Genomic DNA, 23,251 nt, shown 5'->3' with positions numbered 1-23,251 from the left:
ATTTTTGCTTTACCCTGCATTTGCTCAAAACTGATTAGGCATCTCAAGAACCAAGGCATGCAGCCTGGAAAGTTGAAATTAATTCACCATAATTACCATGGCTTATGATAGCAAGAGGACACTCAAAGGTCTCAATTAATGCTAATGTATTTTGGTTCATACATCAAGTGCTTTGTACAAGATACCCTGATGCCTTTACCCTACACCACCGCCAAAATAGGTTAGTGCATTTGGGGGAGAAACAGCAATAAGTCAATATGCAGATAATGAATCCAAATAAAAGCGAAAGAAGTAAATAAATGGATTTAGACCAAAGGATCATAAGACATAGGAGCAGAATTAGGCCACTTGGCCCATCGAGTCTGCTCTGCCATTCCATCATGGCTGGTTTATTATGCCTTTCAACCCCTTTCTTCTGCCATCTCCCCATAATCTTTATTGCCCTTACTAATCAGGAATCTATTAACCTCCGCTTTAAATATACCCAGTGACAGATTCCACAGATTCACTGCCCTCTGGCTAAAGAAATTCCTCTTCATCTCTGTTCAAAATGGATGTCTCTATTTTCTGAGCCTGTGCCCTCTGGCCTCATGCCGTTTTCTCCTTGTTACTGTCAGGTAGGAAATATAGAAGTCTGAAGGCACACACTCAGCGATTCAGGAACAGCTTCTTCCCCTCTGTTTTCCGATTCCTAAATGGACATTGAACCCGTGAACACTACCTCACTTTTTTTTTATATATGTTTCAGGTTTTTTTTTGCATGATTTTTAATCTGTTCAATATACATATACTGTAATTGATTTACTTATTTATTATTTTTTTCTCTCTTCTATTGCATTGAACTACTGCTGCTAAGTTAACAAATTTCATGACACATGTTGGTGGTAATAAACCTGATTCTGGTCCTTTCATCACCCATGATAGGAAATATCCGCTCCACATCCACTCAGTAATGGACAAAAAGAATCACAGAACTCCAGTGCAAGAAACAACTTTGTCAACACTCACTTTCTACCTTGAGAGTAAAGCTTGCAGATAGGCCAGGTAGCCCAAACCAAGGCCGAGTCTGTCATTCTTCTATCATTACTCATATAACTATCAGCCGAACCTTCTGTTTCAATCTCCCACTTAGAGGGATTCTTATTGCTTTAACATCTGCTTGCAGTAATGTCCTTAACAGTTTCAGAGTTCTCCTTTGACTTCATGGCTAGCTTATATTTATGACATCTAGATTTGTTTAATAATTGATGAAAGTGGAAACACGTTTGATGCATGTATTCCATCAAAGCCATTTGTAATTTTTAAAATATCTCAAAATTGTTTTTAATAAGAGAAAAGTGACTAGGGCTACTCATTCTTTCCTGGAAGATTAACTTCACTGTTCAGGTATTAAACTTGTAAATATTTTTTTCACCCTCCTCAGTTCTTCTATATTTGTTTTGTGGTATTGACACCAGAACTTTACATAATGGTCTAAGGTTTGATATGTTCAGCAAGCCTACACTTCTTAACACTGTATGTCTGGGCTTGGTTGGCACTCAGATAAGTTTTATATCTTCCAATTTGCTAGCTAGGTTGAACAATTCTCTTAATTGTTCTCTGATTTCACACACACTCATGGTCATGAGATGACTCTATACTACTTTACTTTGAAATATCAGTATTTAACAGTTTGCATTGGCTCTGCCCAATATTCCTTAGTTACTTCAAGGAATTTATTTGAGGTTAGCCAAATAAGTCTTCTTCCATTTGAAATGCATACTGGTTATTTGTTGTTTTGTTTACTCTATTAGTTGGAATCCCAATAATTGTTCTGACACTAATGTTGAAGAGACTTGCCTGTCGTTCTGTCCTTCCTGACGTTGTCCCTTTCTCTGTGGCAGAGTTTTCCAACTTTTTCAGATGAAAGCTGGGCTGGATCATACTCAGTAATATATGTGCCCCTCTCTCCAATAAATACTTGATAGCCTATCAGGCTGCTCCTTTTTTCAGAAATTGAGTCAAACCTAGGGGGCATCAGTGCATTTTTATTTGTTTTACCTTTTTGTAAACTTTCTAACTCAATATTTTTCCTGTAAACTATGGGGTTCAACTACTCCCCACTCCAAAGAGATTTTGTTGGAGTTGGAACCACTACTCTTAAGGAGACATTCAGTGGGTTTACTGGTGCTTCTGCTATGTCTTCTCTAGTTTAAAATCTATCCAGATAATTAAATTTTGCATTATTTGTGTTTGATTAGTTTACTTAATATATTATACCTTTTAACTTTTTTAATGGAGTTGTAGAGTCAAGGAACAGGCTCTTCAGCTCACCATGTGCATGCTTCCATCAAGTACCCGTCGACATTAATCCCGTCTCATTCTTCCCACATTTCCATCAGTTCCCTCCACCAGTTGCTGCCACTCACCTGAGTACAAAGGACAGTGTACACAGCTAATAACCAACCTATCCTTACCTCTTTGGTATATGGAAGCCACAGCACCCAGAAGAAACTCACGCAATGATGAGGGGAACTTGCACAAGGCACATAGGATGTCAGGGTTGAACCCGGGTTGCTGAATCTGCAAGCAATACCCTTGGCCTCCATGTAGTTATAAGACACGTAATTGCACTTGCCAAGTTCACCTGATCAGATTCTCTCGTAACTAGTGACTAGCCTGCCATAACCAATTCCCACCTTGACTTCTCTGTGCCTGTGAGATAATAATTTGTTCTTCCATTTGTTGATAACAGAGTAATTTCATGGTTCTACTTTGCCTTCTTTAATCTCCCTTGTCATGCTCTTCTTTGGTCCAAGTACTGAATATAACAAAAAGCTTTGAACCAGAAGTATTGACTAAAACAAAAGGAATTGAGAAATAACACAAATTTCAAAGTAATTGTGAAAGCAATAGCAGTGTGATTTAATGTAAATTATATAAGCAACTTTTATTATATAAAGAAGAAATACATTTGTAAAATTTATTCTGTAACTTATAATTAGACATCCTTTTGTCATGATAAGTATAATTAAATAGCCACTAAAGTATTATCAGGTGATTTTAAAGAGAGAAGAAAATATTAATAATTTGTCACCCGAAGTTAGAACTATATGTTTCAGTGTGAATTTGAAGATACACTGACATAAATCTATAGCATTAGAACATACAGTATAATATGAATAAGATATGTAATAGGACACTTTTACAATTGTTTGACAATGTGGCATGATATAATTCTATGGAAAACCTTTAGTTAATGGCAGGCTGATGAAAATTGTGACTTACCTATTAGCTCTGTTTTATCTCTGAAGTGGGCTGAGTATCCAGGGGAAAATAAAATAACACCGGAAAACACCTTTCCCTTCATAATGTGCCAAGATACTTGGATATTGGCAAATATTTGAGAAAAGGGTCTGAAGATTTTCCCTGTTCTTAATCCAAAGTGAAGTCACGTGCACATGCATGTATATACACACACGCGTTCATGTTTGCATGCACAATAGGTAAGGGTAAGATAAATGAACACTAGCAAAACCAGGAAATGCATTAGATATTCTCATGAAAGCAGCTTTTCTGTACATTGATACAATGGCAAAATGCCAGTAAAGATCAACTTCTACTGAATTTCACAGTCTGTAAAATCCATCTGTTTTGATGTTGAAAACCATTACAGCTATTACAGGTGTAGTAGAGTATGTAATTCCTAAATATATAAGGTTATCATCACCCAATCTTGAAATAGCTGTTCTTGAATTATCGAGTCAATCTCATTTATTGAAATGCTGACCTCATTTCATGGCTGACCTGTAGTAAGCACATGCAGAAGGCTTTACTCTTTCATAACAACATAGGGAATGCTTTGAAGGATAAAATTGCATGTTTCTCAAACTTTAGCTCATTTTATATGATACTTAAAGAAAATGCATGCAGAAATGCTGGGCATTATGTTCATTATCATCTTTACTGTTGTACCTTATCATTAAATGCAAATGACCAAAGGGAAAACACACATATATTTTACTTTTAATAATAATTCTTGCACATTTATTATTTTTTTCTGTTGTAAGACATTGGTGGGAAACACTTTAATTCAGTCATTTCCTTACTGTAGAATCAACGAGATCCTCGCCTGAATGAAATTTTGTTCCCCTTCTATGACACGAAAAGAGCCATGCAGATACTTGAGAATTATGAACCAGATGAAACACTGAGAAAACAAGGTAAGCTCTCTTGCAACTCTCTGCCTTAATATAAGGTAAAGTTTGAGTGATGGGGTATATAATTTTCAAACATTTTCTGCTGTTGTTTTATCCAGCAGTTTTTTGTTTGCACAACTGTTACATTTTGGTCCTGAGGTCTTTTTATTTTGTTTGTAATGCAGATGCATTCATCTGCGTTTCATATTAGTGAAACACCCCACATTTAACACTAGGATTTAATCTAATCTCCATAAGATAATGCTTTGTTTAATTATATATGTCTATTATTATTGCTGCTGTTTGTCTTGGAAGTCACATATTCACTGCCTCGTAGATGAACTGCCTTAAAAGGAGAGAAGTTGCAGTTTTTCCACATGGTAGTAACTAAAAGCACTATGGAAAATTTAATCTTTTCCATTCAATCAAAGTGGCAATTTAATATTAAATACTGTGGCTGGAAAACTAATAGTGAAAGTTTTTTTTATTGTTGGAGATTCATGAAAGATGTCTAGAGAGAAACTAAGTTTGTTAAAGCTGAGTTTTGAGCACACTCAAGTGTTCCAAGATGGTGTGTGAACATCAGCACATTGATGGAGTTGCATGAGTCCTTTGTGGATGTTTGCCAGAAGTGCATAGATGAAGCAGATCGATTAGTGTATAATGCTGAGTGGACACTGGTGCTCTATATTGAAGCTTCAGCTATTAGGTTACATTCCTCTGTTACCTTTGCATGGCCACAACATGCAATCAGCAACAGAAAGAGTTTGCACACCTCATGATTCCACCTGTCCAACACCCCAGTAGTGCTTGAGTTACAGGCTATTTTTCATTGGTTAGAGGACACAAAAATTCACATTATTGAAGTCATGTAGCATGGTTCTTGTGGATGCAATGATGGTCAAACACTAAACCACTTGATGTTAATGATTGTAATGGGAAAGTGTTGCATTTTCATTTGTATGCATACCATTGTAAAGCTTGGGGAATGATTCGAAGACAAGCCTCGTCTTGTATGTAATTGAGTAGGACAGTAAGATTCTCTTTCCTGAGTTTAAATAAAAAAGAGATTTATTCTCAATTAATCTGATTAGATTAATTACTACTTTGTTTGTAAATGATACCAGTCTTTTCGATCTTTCATATAGTACACTTCACTCAAAATATTATTTCAGGTCCTGTAAGAATTCTTGGGCTGTGTTAAATTTTGACTCCATATCTGTAATGATTATTGCATAGTTGTTCCCCTTGGAACAACATTTTGAATATACAAATTCCTGGTGAGCAGTTTCACAACACAGCAAGCTTTTTGTTGGAGAAAGTATTTAGTATTTAGAAGAGTTACCGAATGGAAAAAAAAAACTCCAGTGCCTGTTTGTCAAGTATTAGATCTGCTCATAGGGCATTCCACTAATGCTTGACATGCCCATGACTTATACATAGGTTTAATTTTCACATCTTCTAAACAATAATTTATCAATAAAAATTAAGCACTTACAAATGCATGCCTTTCTAAATTCCTTTCAACAAAAAAATGATTTTCTGCTCTTAGTACGTTTTGCAAAATGAATACATATACTGCTGAGTCATCAAAGCTTCCTCTAGAGCGTAGTTGCAAACATAAAGTCTGTTATGATTTTAACTGTTTATATTCTTCCTTTGTATTAAAAAGTGTTCTCTTGATTTGCTAGTCTTTGCCCAAAATTAAAATTTAATTGGAAGATTTTCCTTGAAGAGTTGCAATCAGAAAAATCTCAGCAAGCCCATGATTCTCACTGCACTGTAGGGAGGAGGTTGGGAGAGACCTTTTCAAGGTTTAGAAAATTATGAGGGTCATAGAAAGGACAGAAAGTTAGTGTGTTTTTCCCAGAGCAAGGGAATCTTTCACTAGAGAGCACGAGTTTAAGGTAAGAGGGAGATATTTAAAGAAGATCTGAGGGTTAATTATTTCACACAGAGGGTGGTGGTTATCTGCCAGAGGAAGTGGTAGAGTCAGATACCATTACAGTGTTCAAAGGGCATTTGGACAGTAACTTAGGCAGAATAGATATAGAGGGGTATAGGCCTGCTGCAGGCAGCCAGGATTGGTGTAGGTAGGCTTCACTCTCAGCATGGATGAGATGGACTGAAATGGCTAATTTCTGTGCTTTGTGATTCTATGATTTTTTGACCCCAAAACGTTATCGATCTTATGCGCAGTACCGGGTTCTTGGATGGTGTTTTATTGAAACACATAGAAATGCAAGTAAAGAAAGCTGTTTGGACCTCTTGATCCTGTTCTATCATTCTGATTGGACCGTGTATCTCAATGCCATGCTGCCGCTCTCTCCTCATCCCCTTCATAACTTTTGTTTTCCACACTGGCCTCCACAACTTTCTGCAGTAGGGATCTCTGCAACTTCACCACCCTTTGAGAGATGAAAACTTTCATCTCAGTCCTGAATGGCATTAGTTGTGGCCTGAGATTCTGTCCCATGGCTTCAAAAGCTTTCAACTAACCTCCACTCAGTCAATTGACCCCCTTCTCTGACCTTTACACCGGATCTAACTCAATTTACAGTTGATGAACTTTGCAGGTTTATCATGAGGTGATCCTTGCACTGACCAGACTTATCTTCACTGATTTATGCTAACAAGATTAACTAAAGCTTTTGGTTCATTAATGTGTTGAGGTGAGGTAGAACAAATGGACTGTCACATTGACTCCTCCGCTATTAAAGTTAATAACTTTAAACTTTTATAACTTCATTTAGTGAAAACTCAATAAAATCCTTCCCCACCCATCTTCCTATTCATCCAGCAAATTTTCCCATACGCTGGATTATTTGGACCAAGACACTTGGGCTAGTTTTGCACTCTGCCCCACGGCTTTCAGTTCTTCAGCTTGACCTTGGGGCCATATTTCCTCATGCATTTCCACAAATTTATGACCTGATATCACAGTGTTGTTAAGGCATGATATTTTCCTGTCTGCAGGTGGTGAGACCATCTGATACTGTAAATCAAGAAAACACAACCAAAAAAAAGTTTCTTTTTGTACTGTACAATGCTGAGTTGATTGCATTTTATGCAGATTGTTGAAGTGAACAAAAATCTGAATTAGCTTGAACTGAGCGCTCTTTCTCACTTACTGAACTACCCAAAAATGTTTCAAATGTGGGATCTTTGATAATGAGGCCACCACATTTTTCCTGTCTTCAAAGCACAGTGTCAAGTGGTGGTTTCTATAAAACATAAAGCATATCACTTTGTGTTTTTACTACACTGGTGAAATCTGCCATCTAGTGGATATTGAATTAAACTGACTGGATGAACCATTTCCTTAATGGCACAGTTTTATAAACTTGAATAATCTTTCTTTGCATTCCTGACCTCCTATCTTTTCCATAGAAAACCTACATCTCTGTAGCAGTATTCACCTCTGCCTCCCAGTCCAAACCCTCTGCCATTAAAACTCTAATCTATATTATTCTTATTCAAATTTCACAAATGTTGCTTGACCACTAAATTCCAAGAATTTTTGCCTTTGGATTAACAGTATTAGCAGCATTTGAATTTTTTTTACTCCATTCCTCCTTTTGCTGTCTCCATGGTTCAAATCTCTGTAAACTGTAGATCCCACAATACCCTGACCTCCATACCCTATTCTACTCCAAACCATCTCACTGAAATCTTATCTGGCAGAATTTGGCTTCCCATTCCCTTCTACCTCAAGTTTAAATTTCCCTTTTTTTTAAAACTCCATTTATTCCTGCAACCCCATATGCTTTTCTCTGATGACCTTTGCATTCTCCACTGCATTTGTTTTCCCCATTCCTTTACCTTCAAGTACCTAGGCTCAACAATCTGGAATTCCTTTGCCCAATTCTTTCACCAACTTTCCCCTTTAAGGCCTCCTTTCAAGCATACTGTTTTAGCCAACTTCCTATTGATGTAACTGTGTAGATTTTTGCATAGTAGGGGAATTAATGGTTATTGGGAAAAGGCAGGTAGGTGGAGATGAGTCCATGGTCAGATCAGCCATATCTTATTGAATGGCGGAGCAGGCTCGATGGGTCAGATGGCCTACTCCTGCTCCTATTTCTTATGTTCTTATGTTTTTTTTTTAACTCTCTTTGGTTTGGCATTCATCATGACCGAATGATACACTGAGTATATGTTCATGGTCTTCTGCTGTTACAGCCCATCCACCTCAAGATGTGATGTGTTGTGTGTTTAGACGTGCGCCTGCGCATTATTGTCGTAACATGTGACTCATGAGTTACCGTCACCTTACTGTCAGCTTGAGCCAGTCTGGCCATTCTCCTCTGGCCACTCTCATTAACAAAGTGCCGCTGGATCTTTATTCTGCACCATTCTCTGTAAACTCTAGGGGCTGTTGTGTGTGAAAATTGTAGGGGGTCGACAGTTTCTGAGATACTCAAGCCACCACGTCTGGCACCAACAATCATTCCATCGTCAAAGTCACATTTCTTCCCCATTCTGATGCTTGTTCTTCTCAGTACAGCATTATTCAGCATCATCCTATCATGTCTCATCCAGTGACACACTCACAGGCACCCAGGCCAAACATTCCCCATTTCCCTTCAGTGTTCAAAGATTGTCAACCCAATAGCCGTGATCTTCTTTGAATATGATTCGTATTGGCCATTTTTTTTTCTCATTTCCTTCACTATATCCCGAAATTCTGGAGCCGTCCTCAGCCTGGGCAATCGTTTATCCATTACGGAAATGTGCTGTGATTTTATAAGACCATAAGACATAAGGGTAGAGTTAGGACATCTGCCCCATTGTGTCTGCTCTGCCATACCTACATGGCTGATTTATTATCCCTTTCAACCCCATTCTCCTGCCTTCTCCCCATAACTTTTGACACGCTGACTAATCAAAAACCTATCAACATCTGCTTTAAATATAGCCAATGACTTCGCTTCCACAGCCATCTGTGACAATGAATTCCACAGATTCACCACCTTTTGGCTGAAGAAATTCCTTCCCATCCCTGTTCCAAGAATCCTTTTATTCCAAGAATCATTCATGTCAAGCTCTGCTGGACTGTCTCCCATGCATCTTTTCTTAGATAAGAGGCCAATGCTTCAAGTGCAGTCTGACCAATGCCTTATAAAATCTCAGCATCATATCCTTGCTCTTATATTCTAGTCCTTTCGAATGCTAACATTGCATTTGCCTTCCTTACCATCAATTCAACCTGCCTTTAGGAAATCTTGCACAAGGACTCCCAAGTCCCTTTTCACCTCTGATTTTTGAATTTTCTCCCTGTTTAGAAAATAGTCTACACCTTTATTCCTTCAACCAAAGTGCATGACCATACATTTCCCTGAACTATATTCCATCTGCTACTTGTTTGCCCCATTCTCCCAATCTGTCTAAGTCCTTCTTCAGACTCTTGCTTCCTCAACACTACCTGCCCCTCCACCTATCTTTGTATTGACCGCAAACTTAACCACAAAGCCATCATTTCCATCATACACATTATTGATGTATGACATGAAAACAAGTGCTCCCGTTACCATCTCCTGTGGAATAAATCTCTTACTAGCTCTTCCTTCAGTTAGTCCTGACGGAGGGTCTCGGCCTGAAACGTCGACTGTACCTCTTCCTAGAGATGCTGCCTGGCCTGCTGCGTTCACCAGCAACTTTGATGTGTGTTGCTTGAATTTCCAGCATCTGCAGAATTCCTCATGTTCCTGCGGAATACTGCTAGTTGGCGAGCAGCAACCAGTAAAGGCCCCTTTTATTCCTGCTGTTTACCTCCTGCCAGTCAGACAATCTTCTATCCATGTGGGAAGGTACCAATGGCCAAAATTATGATACAGGTCATTAGAATTTCTAAGCAATACATCTTTTATCACATCATTACTGAATCTACACTATCTGAAGAAGCTGACCAAATGTTTGTTCAAAATTTGACCTGGAGGAGTTAGCTAAATACGGAGAATCAGAAGGAAGGCAGGAAGAGTAGGCGAGTTAAGGTTCTGACACCAGGGTGGGTGCAGAAATGGACAGAGGAGTGAGCTGAGCCAAGATGGGATAAGGCATGGAAGAGACTATAAGGCAAAGCTCAATAATTTTAAGACCAAAGTTCCAATAAATAAACAAGGAAGAAGAGTTACAAGGAAAAGGGTATAATACAGTAGAGAATGTAGCCAAAGCAATACACATAAATGCTGTAGGAACTTAGCAGGTCATAAAAGAATTGGTCTCACCAATGTAGAGGAGGCCATATTGGGAGCACTGGATAGAATAGATGACCCCAACAGATTCGCAGGTGAAATGTTGTCTCATCTGGAAGGGCTGTTTGGAGCACTGAAGGTAAGAGAGGAGGTGATTGGGAAGATGTAGCATTTCTGTCACTTGCAGGGATATGTGCCAGGAGGGAGATTAGTGGAGAATGACAAATAGACAAGGGAATTAATGAAGGAGTGACCCCTGCGGAAAGCAGAGAGTGGAGGAGAGGTACAGATATGTTTGGTGGGAGAAGATGGAGGAAGTTGTGGAGAATTGGATACGGAAGCTCATGGGATGGTAGAGGCAATCTGTCCCCTTAAGGCGGGGGAAGATGGGTTGAGCACGGACGTCCGGGAAGTAGAGGATAATTGGGTCAGGGCAGCATCAGTGGTAGAGGAAAGGAAACCCCATTCTTTGAAGGAGGACGAAAGCGCTGAAGTTCTGGAAAAGAAAGCCTCATCCTAGGAACAGATTCTGGTTGGTCCTGCCCCACTGAATCATGTCTGCATACCTTGACTCTATTCCACCATGCTTGGTTCATTCCCTTCCCACCTACATCCTCAGCACTTCACATGTTTTCAATCTACTCAAGAACGTTCAATTCCCTGCCTCTGACTGTCTCATTTAAATCACGGATGTCCAGTCCCTATACACTTTTATCCCCCATCTTTCTCAACAAAAGATCCAACAAATTCCTCTCCACCACCACCCACCTCCATCTGGTGGAACTGGTCCTCACACTCAACAATTTCTCCTTCGGCTCCTCCTACTTTCTCCTAACTCAAGGGGTTGTCATGGGCACCCGCAAGGGCCCTAGCTATGCCTGCCTTTTTGTTGGCTATGTGGAACAGTTCATGTTCGAAGCCTTTCCTGGTAGTACTCCCCTTCTCTTCCTATGCTACATTGACGACTGCATTGGTGCAACTTCATGCATCAATGCTGAGCTCATCAATTTCATCAACATTGCCTCCAACTTCCACCCTGTACTTAAATTCACTTGGCTCATTTCTGATCATCTCTCCCCTTTCTTAATCTTTCTGTCTCCATCTCTGGAGACAAACTATCTACCAACATCTTTTATAAACCTACTGATTCCCATCGTTATCTTAACTATTTCTTTTCCTACCGTGCCTCCCATAAAAAATGCTATTCCCTTTTCTTATTTCGTTTGTCTCTGGCATATCTGTTCCCAGGATGAGCCTTTCCTTTCCAAAACATCAGGGATGTCCTCCTTTTTCAAAGAACAGGATTTCCCTTTCTCCAGTGTTGATGCTGTCATCAGCTGCATCGCATCCATTTCCTGGACATCCCCGCTCACCCCATCTTCCTGCCACCTTAACAGGGATAGAGCTCCTCTTGTCCTCACCGACCACCCCATGAGCCTTTGCATCCAATGCATCATTCTCAGCAGCTTCAGTGGTCTTTATTGGGATCCTACCACCAAATACATTTTTACCTTCTCCCCACTCTCCACAGGGATCACTCCATCCATGCTTCCCTTGTCCATTCTTCCCTCCCCTGTTGGGGTCATCTGTCTGGTGCTCCACTACGTTAGTGAGACCTGGCGTGAATTGGGGGACTGCATTTTCAAGCACCTCCACTACATCCCCCAAAAGCAGAATTTCCCAGTGGCCAACTATTTTAATTCCCATCCCCATTCCCGTTCTGACATATCAGTCCATGACTTCCTCTTTTGCCAAGATGAGGCCACCCTCAGGGTGGAGGAGCAACACCTCAAATTCCGTCTGGGTAGCCTCCAAACTGATGGCATGAATGTAAATTTCTCTGTCCTTGCCTCTTCTTTAGCCCCACTTTGGCCTCTTCTCCTCACCTGCCTATCACCTCCCTCTGGTGTCCCACCTTCTTTCCTTTCTGCCAACCTCCATTCTCCTCTCCTATCAGACTCTCCTTCTTCAGCCCTTTACCTTTCTCACCAACCTGGCCTATTAGCTTCCAGCTCATCCTCCTTCCATCCTCCTTCCCCTGACCTTTTTACTGTGGTGTTTTCCCCATTTCTTTCCTGTCTTGGAGAAAGGGTCTCTGCGCGAAATATTGACCATTTACTCATTTCCACCAGCGCCTTTACTTCCTGAGAAAACTAAAGAAATTTGGCCTGTCCCCTAAAACCCTCACTAATTTTTATAGATGCTCCATAGAAAGCATTCTTCTAGGATGCATCACAACCTGGTAAGGAAGTTGTCCTGTCCAAGACTGAAAGAAGCTGCGGAAGGTCATAAACACGGCGCAGCACATCACACAAACCAATCTTCCGTCCGTGGACTCACTTTACACCGCATGCTGTTGGAGCAGTGCTGCCAGGATAATCAAGGACATGACCCACCCAGCCAACCGACTTTTCGTCCCTCTTCCCTCCAGGAGAAGGCTCAGGAGCTTGAAGACTTGTACGGTCAGATTTGGGAACAGCTTCTTTCCAACTGTGATAAGACTGCTGAACGGATCCTGACCCAGGTCTGGGCCGGACCTGCCTCTCGGTTTTTTTTTTGCACTACCTTACTTCCCATTTTTCTATTTTCTATTTATGATCTATAATTTAAATTTTTAATATTTACTAATTTTAACTATTTTTAATATCTTTAATAGTTAATATTTGTAATCCAGGGAGTGTGAAGCGCAGAATCAAATATCGATGTGACGATTGTACGTTCTAGTACCAATTGTTTGGCGACAATAAAGTATAAAGTATTTCCATTGATGCTGCCTGACCTACTGAGTTCCCACAGGATTTGTGTGTGTTCCTGTGGATCTCCAACATCTGTAGAATCTCTGTGTTTATGTAGCCAGTAATGTTCGGAATGAGTTGTAGTTTACTGTGTGTGAAAGGTGAGATTCCAAATATGATACTGTAGTTGGGACTCAGGGTGTCAAATTCATGTATGATAGCGTCAGTAGAGGTGAGCAAAATCTTGCAGTGATGGTGAATGATATGCTAAGGAGTTCTAACATCAGTTGCTGGTTGGACAAGACATGGATAGTAGAAGTGTCCTGAAGAATTGAAGACTACCCTCGGACTCTCTGATGTCTATATTAACCTGATCTTTGACATAGATCACCTCTCCTCCACGAACGACACATTGATCTCCAGACTTTAACCTCTCTCAAACTATTTGGGCCTTATGTGGCCCTCTGCCCATATCGAATCTTTCCCTACCCCCAGATATCAATCGAACCGTTATTTATCAATCAAATCTTATATAATGTTGCAGCTATATAGGACCCTGGTCAGACCCCACTTGGAGTACTATGCTCAGTTCTGGTTGCCTCACTACAGGAAGGATGTGGAAACCATAGAAAGGGTGCAGAGAAGACTTACAAGGATGTTTCCTGGATTGGGGAGCATGCCTTATGAAAACAGGTTGAGTGAACTTGGCCTTTTCTCCTTGGAGCGACGGAGGATGAGAGGTGACCAGATAGAGGTGTATAAGATGATGAGAGGCATTGATCGTGTGGATAGTCAGAGGCTTTTTCCCAGGGCTGAAATGGCTGCCACAAGAGGGCACAGGTTTAAGGTGATTGGGAGTATGTACAGAGGAGATGTCAGGGGTTAGTTTTTTATGCAGAGAGTGGTGAGTACGTGGAATGGGCTGCCAGCGGCGGTAGAGGAGGGGGAAACGATAGAACCTTTTAAGAGACTCCTGGATGGCTACATGGAGCTTAGAAAAATAGAGGGCTATGGGTAAAGCCTAGGTAGTTCTAAGGTAGGGACATGTTCAGCACAGTTTTGTGTTTCGAAGGGCCTATATTGTGCTGCATGTTTTCTGTGTTTATCCTTCCCAACCCCCTCTTCTTTTCTCCCCCACCCCATGACCCTGAACTCCCAACTGGGCATTAGTGATGGACAGTGTATTTTCCTTTATTCTTCAGTGCTGCGGAAGGTGTAAAGATGTAATGGTGATTCAGTGATAAAACTTGAATGGTGAGAGCCAGAAATTAAATAATTATTAGCACTCACTGAACCAACTATACAGAATGTCTTTTCATCCCAAAGCCTCTGGCACAGCCTACCTTAATGGTCCTTGCTATTGACCTGTACAAATGAGATTATTGGTTACTGATAAGTGCTGGGAGTTGTCTCTTTACAGTCAGCAGTGGTTGTAATCCTGGATGAACACTTCTTGGGGGAGTTTCATCCGTGGTGTCCAGCACAACCAGGGAAAGGCAGAGAAGGGCTAAGGAAGTTTAGGGGGCTTTAATGAGCTTCATTCTCTCAGAAGAGCAGTATATCTTCGAGTAAGATTTCAGGAGTGCTTGAGGAGGTAAAGCTCATTATCCTTCTAAACACTGCTGCTTCACAACTTTTCTGGCAGCTGATATATGCAATCTCTAACAGTTTCCAGCTGACCTCTGTATGCAGATTTCCTGCACTACATGTCTCATGAACAAAGCTGATCTTTCACTGCAGTTAACCATTTTTCTGTACACTTCCCAAATTGGGTGCCAGCAGTCTGTGAAAACTTCATGCCCACCTGAAGGAAGAGCCTTGACCTGAAGCCCCTAGAGAGGCAGGGACAGATGCTGGTTCAGTACTTCAACAGGTGCGAGGTAGACTCCAAACCCCTAACCTCCTGTTTTGGGAATAGTCTACCCCTTCATGTATGCTTGCTCATTCACTATGTTGGAATTGTCCCTACTGCTGAATTGTTGGGTTTTCTTAGTTATAGAGTGCTACAGTACAGACATGAGCCCTTTGGCCCATCTAGTCCATGTCAAGCTATTATTCTGCCTAGACTCACCTGGACCATAGCCGTCAATACCACTCCCATCCACGTACTTATCCAAATTTCTCTTGTATGTTGCAATTGAGCCAGCATCCATCCACCACTTCCACTGGCAACTCGTTCTACACTCGCACCACCCTCTAAGTGAAGAAATTCTCCCTCAGGTTCCCTTTAAATATTTCATCTTTCACCCATAGCCTATAACCTCCAGTTCTATTCTCACCCAACGTCAGTGGAAACAGCCTGCTTCCATTTACTCTATTTATACCACTCATAATTTTGTATACTCCTATCAAACCTCCCCTCTTTCTCTTACGTTTTAGAACATTAAAGTCCTAACCTATTCAACCTTTCCCTGAAACTCAGATCCTCAAGTTCCAGCAACATTCTTGTCAATTTTCTCTATACTCTTAATCTTATTTATGTTTTTTCCTGTAGGTAGGTGACCAGAACTGCACAATACTCCAAATTTGGTTTCATCAACATCTTATGCAACTTCTACGTAACGTCCCAACTCCTGTACTTCAGTGCTCTGATTTCTAAAGGCCAATATGCCAAAAATTCTCTTCACTTTCTATCTACCTTTCAAGGAATTAAGTATCTATATTTCTTGATCCTTTGTTCTCTTTCCATCCTTAGCAAGCAGTCAGTAGGGCAGGAAAGCAGTTCCTTACAACTCAGAGCAGTACATTACCTTACTCCTGCTTCTGGTAGATTTTGCCCAATAAATAATGATTGTTTTCTTTGGGTGGTGGGGTGGAGATATGTTTCTACTAAAGGAGGTGTAAGGCGCTCCTTCCTTCCACTAACCTGCAGGTCACCCTTGGACCTGCTTAGCCCCCGGTCAAGGTCACATGAAAGCGTGGGAGCAGGTGGTAGATGGTATGAGCAGCTAGTGCATATCACAAGTCCTGGTATGAGACCACTGACGCCAGGCAGACAATCTCTGAAGAGTATTGATAATGGCTGGAGTCACCCATCTTGTAAAGACACTGCGCAGAAGAAGGCAATGGCAAACCACTTCTCTAGAACAATATGCCAAGAACAGTCATGGTCATGAGACCATGATTGCCCACGTCATACGACATGGTACATAAAGATGGTGATGATATTTCCATTGCAAGAGTTTTACCTGCTGCTGTCCTCTGATAATGGAATAGGGCAATAGTGTTACATATTGCAGCATTATTACTTTCATGCAGGTATTCAGCAGACAGCATTCGTCACAATGTATGTGGCAATATTCTTCAGCAGCTGCATTTTGTGCATAGGATGACTTTCAGGGGCATTATTTAAGGGGAGGAAAACAAATAAACTTGAGTATCTGTGGAATATGCTGTGTCATGGTTGGTGTTTTATAAAACTCTGTTCTGGCCTTAAAGAGTGGAATTGAAAGCACTAAAAGTTAGTTGAAATTGTATTTCTGCGCATACACTGCGGTACTTAAAGTGTCATTGCATCACTTCTTAGAATGCATAGTTTTGCATTATGATGTGCCGGGTTGTTTTTTTTTAATCGATGCAACAGTGAATACAGAATTAGGCTCTTCATATGACATTGTTTCCATTGGCTTCTGTTAAGGGGAGAGTGACATTTTCAGCATAGAGTCAAATCTTTGGAGCACATTAATCAGTTCTGGTTGGTTGCACAGACCTAATTAGAGATGCTTTATTAATGTACAATACGACATTGACACAGATTTCTGAATCAAGTGGTCTGATTTGAATTAAAACTATCAATTTTGTTTTGCAGCTAATATGTCGTGTGATGGGTTCTGCAGGTATCTGATGTCAGATGAAAATGCACCCGTCTTCCTTGATCGGTTGGAGTTGTATCAAGAAATGGACCAACCTCTCTCCCATTACTTTATCAGTTCCTCTCATAATACGTATCTCATAGGCAGGCAGTTTGGAGGCAAATCCTCTGTAGAGATGTACAGACAAGTCCTTTTATCCGGATGCAGGTTAGTCATAATGTGTTTGGAATACCTTTAAAAAGTTATTTCTGCATGAGTTTTTAAGGAAGCTAACAACATTGTAATACTCATTTGTAATTGATCCTCCACCGCCTCTTCTTCACCTCTACCCACAACAGAATCCAGGCCCCCTGAATATCAAAGTGCAGGATCTAGACGAAGAGATCACAGCACTGGATTTCACCGTATATCCTGTGTCTGGGCTGTATGCAGCATTTCTTATGAAAAATTAGGATAGCAGTTAGTGATAGTCTTTTTGTTTAATTGATATTGCCTGTCCTACCTTTCGTGCCTTGTCAGCCTCTCATCTCTTCCTTGGAAAGTACTGTAGGCCTTGAACAAAATATAAAGGTGAAGATGCTCTGAGCTGGTTCTGAGATCAGTTCCTTGGATCCTTATGATCTGCCTAACTGTAGTTTCAGGGGTTGTTTGTGTTTCTTTTTCAATTTCACATTGAAACAGTTAACTTTACTATCTCCTATCTCCTCTTCCTGTGATTATTCTTGAAAAATTAACCTTTCTTGGTCACATTTCCATATTCCATTGTCCTTGTTAATCAGTATTTTAGTTTATACTTGTGGTCTTGATCTAACTGACTCAGGTGTACTTTTTGAGGTCTGACTGAAGTTTTGTGTTCGCAAGTGTATTCACTTAAAAAATATTATAATTCATGAGTCAACTTGACTCCAACAAAAGTAATTACTTTGTTTTTAAGTTCATTCCACTGCATTTCAATGTTTTGACTTTTTGTCAACTTGATTCATTTTATCCAGCAATGTAACTGAAAGCTGTTTCTAACTATGGTCTCCATCAACTTATAAACTGTATGGAAAAACAATTGCCAGTCATTTTTATTCTGTTATGTAAGACAATATAAGAGACCAAAATTTTGAATATATGTTCTAGAAAAGCAAAGATCCAGATAAATAAGATTCAATTTCCACACCAGACGTGGCAGGATAATGTCACAAGTGACTGAGATGTGTAGTGGAAATGTATTGCAAACTTATATACTCTGTGGCATTTTCCTTTTGCTCAGGAGTGTCTAAGCACTCAAGCAGAACAATCAATGGAGCACATTCTCCAAGGTGACTGGTTTTATTGACTTCCCTTCAAAAGAAATCTTGGCTCACATTGAACTGATGTTAAAGCCCTTCCAACATTTCTATTAATTCTTTGCTAACAGATGCTGAAGAATTGTCAAATCGCTTTACCATATCAGTCTTGATTGGTAGATGGTTGACAGCTTGAACAATATTGCCCTTGAAAGTGCAACAGCTGTTATGCATTGCAAATTAGATGATCACAAAGTTCTGGTACTCTGCAATAGAGCGCAGATGCTCCTGAGCAGAAGGAGAATGTCACAGGTTCAGAATACTCACAATTGCAAAGCACCTCCAGCACAAATTTCAAAATAGATCATTACAAAGCACTTCTGAAATAATAGCTTAAGTAAAAGACAAGATATTGGTGTACTGCCCAGCAATTTCCAGCAGTGGAAATTCTTGCAATAAGATCTTTGTTAACAAAATAATTGAAACCTCATTTTACCGGGCGTCTCAAGAGATGCGGCTTGTAAGCCCCTTGCTAACAGCAACTGGACTCAGCGGTGAGAAAACCACCTTTCCCAAATTCCGTACGTCTAGGATCGAAATGACTTGGGTTCCACCAAAACCAGGAAATTGGGATGTTTCGACCTCCTGAATCGTGATCTGTGTGAATACTGTGTCAATACTGTCCCTATGCAATGAACCATCGACAAGAAATAACAGATTGTACACTGCATACAATTATAAAGAAAGTTTATTTACAAATGTCAGCTTTATTGAGCAGTTAGTAGAAAAAGAAAAGGAAAAAAATTTAAAAGAACCTATTACCGTTAACCTAGTCCAAATGTGCACATAAGTTGGAATTCATCTTGAAGTTGTCTTTTACTCACGTGCTAGACCCATGGTCTGCGTGAAAGCACACACCACCTTCTGAATGTCGCATGAAATCCAGCTTGAACAAACAGGCTCCCCCATGGAAATATTGGTCCTTCCTCCTTGAAGCCGCCATTCATCTGCACAAAGAACCTTGTGCAACAGGGACAGCATCCTTAGCCATCTTTCCTCCTGTCTTCTCCCAGCTCCCGCCAAAAAGACCTTGACCCACAGCAGTGTCCGTCACAAAAACCTCTTCGCCCAGCACTCTCTAGAACCTTCTCCTAATTCCACCATCCTGATTGACTGACACAGCATTCCTAAGTTGAACAACATCGCCCCCTATCTTTTGCTCAAACTCAAACATGCTAAAAGCAGAACAGACTGTTCTTACAGAACTGCGAAAATGAAATACCTACAGCATAGCAGTAAAAATCTTGACCTGCTATGCAGAATTTAATCATTATTGCATCTGGTTCACTGTTTATTGGCTTTTACAAGGTCAAGTTTGAAGATTTTAGCTCCAATTCAGTGCATTTATGGCTTTTTGGTAAATAAAGGAAAGGTACGTCACATCCGGAATTTCTCCGGTTAGCGGACAATTTCGCTCTGATGTAATAACCAGGTAAAATACTGATGAGGAATTTCAAATAAAAAATGTTTGTTAGAAACGCTGCCATAAGTTATTTCATTCCTACAATTTTATAAAAGAACTATCTGTCTTTCAAGATAGTGACATTTATTTAATTACATTGGAGTGCTTCTGAAAAACCATTGATTAAAAGAACTCATGTTTTCTTATGGGATAGAAGGAAGCTATTCAGCTCATCAAATCTTCAACAAATCCCATCACCCAAAAACCAATAAGATCATAGAAACAGAATTCAATCATGGCTTTTTTTTATCAACCCTTTTTTCCTGCCTTTTTCTGATAACCCTTAACCCCCTATCAATTAAGAACCTATCAATCTCTGCCTTAAATGCACCCAGTAACTTTGCCTTCACAGCTCTCTGTGACAAAAGATTTCCACACATTCACCATCTTCTGACTCAAGCAATTCTTCCTCATTTCAGTTTACAAGGGCCGCCCCTTTATTCTGAGGCTCTATCCACTGACACTAAACTCTGCTACTAACGGAAAGTTCCTGTTACTCTCTCCAGGTCTTTCAGTATCTTGCAGGTTTCAATAAGATACCCTTGCTCTTCTGAACTCTAGTAAGTACATGTCCAGTGGCATCAGATGGTACTGATACATTAAACCCTTCATTCCCTGGATCATTCGTGTTAATCTCCTCTGGATCCTCTCCAGAGCCATCACATCTTTCCTTTGATATGGGGCTCAAAATTATTAACAATTCTCTCCCTTATCGCTCCGATTCTACTATCTTACACGAGGGGTAATTTTCGGTGTCCAATTAATCTGTCAACCAGCATTTCTTTGTGATATCAGGGAAAACTAGAGCACCCAGAGAAAACCCTCACAGGGAGAGCATGCAAACTCTACTGAGAGAGCACTTGAGGTCAGGATCAAACCTGGGTTGCTGGAGCTGTGATGATAAAGCTCTGCCTATTGCACCACTCTACCATCCTGCAACACTGAGGTCAAATGCATTTCACAGTAATATCTTTGACAGATTTAAGGAAATTGTGGGAAAATTAAATGAAAAAGCGTGATCATTAAATATGTATCTTATGATTTTAGTTGGCTGTATTTCAATTATGGCTTGTGTCATGTTTGTGGACAATAACATTTGGCAGTATTTTGAAGTAATGCAGCAAATGTTGATTACAAGGTTTCCTTTTGACCATAAGTTAGCAGAAGCTAGATAAATTCAGAGGAAATCAATGGGAAAATGAGGAAATAAAATGGGTTGTTATAGAATTAGCAGAAAAATGAATAGTCAGCACAGAGTCAGTGAGGTAGAAGGTCTCTTCCATGTTCTATCCCTTTGTGACTCAGAGTTTAGACTTGTGGTTGCTACTCTAGTACTTTGTCTTGCATCTTATTCTAAACATGTTGTTGTGAATTTAAATGCTATGTGCATCGTGCTTTCATGGCAATATATTTTGTTTGAAGCGCTTATTTTGTTTCATCAGATGTATTGAATTAGATTGCTGGGATGGAAAAGGGGAAGACCAGGAGCCAATAATAACACACGGCAAGGCGATGTGCACAGATATTCTTTTTAAGGTAAAGCTGGTCTTGGTGGATTATTAACAGAATTTTATTGTTAATCTTTATACTTTATATAATTTTGGATAAGGTAGTGGAAGGTCTAAGATCAATTTTCTCATGTTTCTTAAAAGTATACTGTTTAACCCAGAGGTCCCCAACCTTTTTTGCATCGCGGACCAGTTTAATATTGACAATATTCTTGCGGACTGGCCGACCGGGGTGGGGGGGGGGGGGGGTGTAGGGTTGCCAACAGACAAGATAGCAGTCAAACGCGTTGTTTACCCAGAAAGACTACAATGGCCATGAAGCCTTGCGCGGGCACCAGTGCGCATGCGCTTCGTGACCTGCCGGTTCTCGCCCCGCAAATCCTTTTTGGCAATTCTGTTCGTGGGGGTGGGCGTTAATCACTACTGGAATATAGGTGATAAGTGGGTAATACACTCAATTTTGTTTCTAAAAGGGCTTATCTAACAAATTTAATATTAAACACACAGCGCATATTTTCCTCGCATGAATACAGTGATAAGTCAATTATCAGGGGAGGACAGGGGAGCTTGAAGTGTTGAACGAACTTCCAGTAGAAGTGGTAGAGGCAGGTTCGATATTATCATTTAAAGAAAAATTGGATAGGTATATGGACAGGAAAGGAATGGAAGGTTATGGGCTGTGTGCAGGTCGGCGGGACTAGGTGGGAGTAGCGTTCGGCACGGACTAGAAGGGCCGAGATGGCCTGTTTCTGTGCTGTAATTGTTATAGGGTCACTTATAAGTCAATAGCATCATAACATTTTAAGTAACATTTGGATATTAAACACACAGCACGTATTTCCCCCGTATGAACATATAAAATCATTGCAACACACCAATATCGCTGAATCAGTGGGAGCCCTGGGCTTGTTTCCCTGCACCAACACGGTCCTATCGAGGAGTGATGGGAGACAGCGATACTCGAAGGGGGATCCTTATGTCCAGTCTATTCCACAGTTTAGTTTTCGTTGCATTCATTGCAGAAAACTCCGCTTCATAGAAAAATGTTGGAAATGAAAGCAACGTTTTCAGTGCTTTCGTGGCTATCTCAGGATACTTAGCCTGGACTTTGATCCAGAATGCCAACAGAGATGTTATGTCAAACATAATTTTCAGCCCGTCGTCATTTGCAAGCTGGAGGAGTTGATCTCCTTCCCACCCTGACATGGATGACGCGCGGGTCATGACCTCGCATGTGTAATGGCTGATCAGTGACCGGGACAGGGAATGAGGAAAGGTGCGGCTGACTCATATCGCCAAATCATATTGTTTCCTCACGGCCTGGTAGCGCATGCTCTGTGGCCCCGTACCGGTCCACGGCCCAGTGGTTGGGGACCGCTGGTTTAGCCCATTGAGTCTAGACCTATTCTCAAACTGTTCCCCAAACCTGGGATAAAATCTTGACTAACTGTACTTTATTTTTTTTAATTACTTGTAATATTTTGATATAATCAAAATAATGTTTACAATTTTAAACCTCTTTGAATAGTTTTTCCTCATCTCCACCAGAGACACTTAAAGTGCCTTTGATGCCTGGTAAGCTCTCAAGAGTTTTAACATAGTGACTTGGGATATGATTCCTTAAGCTTGTACACTGCTTGGGGCATACACTGCCTTGGTTTATGATATTGCATTCCAATAACAGAGTGGCTTGAATAGACTGGATTTAGATTTATCACATGTACATTGAAATAAACAGTGAAATGTGTCTTTAGTAGTAACAACCAACATACGCAAGAATGTGCTGGTGCTAGCCTGCAAGTGTTGCTACATATTCTGGTGCCAACATAGTATCGTAGAATGCCCACAATGCTTAACAGAACACAGCAAAACAAGCCACACACACACACACACACACACACACACACACACACACTCACTCACGCTCTCTCACACTCGCACTCCCTCTAACCCCAGGACAGGCCATCTTCAGCCTCTAGCGGACTTGTGGATTTGTAGACACTGTGCCACGACTTCCCCAGGTCAAGA

General features: G+C 40.5%; 1 protein-coding gene across 14 annotated transcripts in view; it reads left to right on the top strand.

Moving 5' to 3' along the window:
- plcb4a (phospholipase C, beta 4a) overlaps positions 1 to 23,251 on the top strand; it is a 568,665-nt gene that overhangs the window by 376,373 nt on the left and 169,041 nt on the right. For all 14 annotated transcript variants that reach the window (XM_072265513.1, XM_072265516.1, XM_072265515.1 and 11 more), the window contains 3 exons: positions 4,094 to 4,202; positions 16,916 to 17,126; positions 21,158 to 21,251. In XM_072265513.1, coding sequence (XP_072121614.1) covers positions 4,094 to 4,202; positions 16,916 to 17,126; positions 21,158 to 21,251 — 414 coding nt within the window. The remainder of the gene's footprint in view (positions 1 to 4,093; positions 4,203 to 16,915; positions 17,127 to 21,157; positions 21,252 to 23,251) is intronic.

The sequence above is a fragment of the Mobula birostris genome, chromosome 8, assembly GCF_030028105.1.
Source record: "Mobula birostris isolate sMobBir1 chromosome 8, sMobBir1.hap1, whole genome shotgun sequence".
In the NCBI taxonomy this organism is placed as follows: Eukaryota; Metazoa; Chordata; class Chondrichthyes; order Myliobatiformes; family Myliobatidae; genus Mobula; species Mobula birostris.
This window is presented reverse-complemented; position numbering and strand designations above follow the sequence as displayed.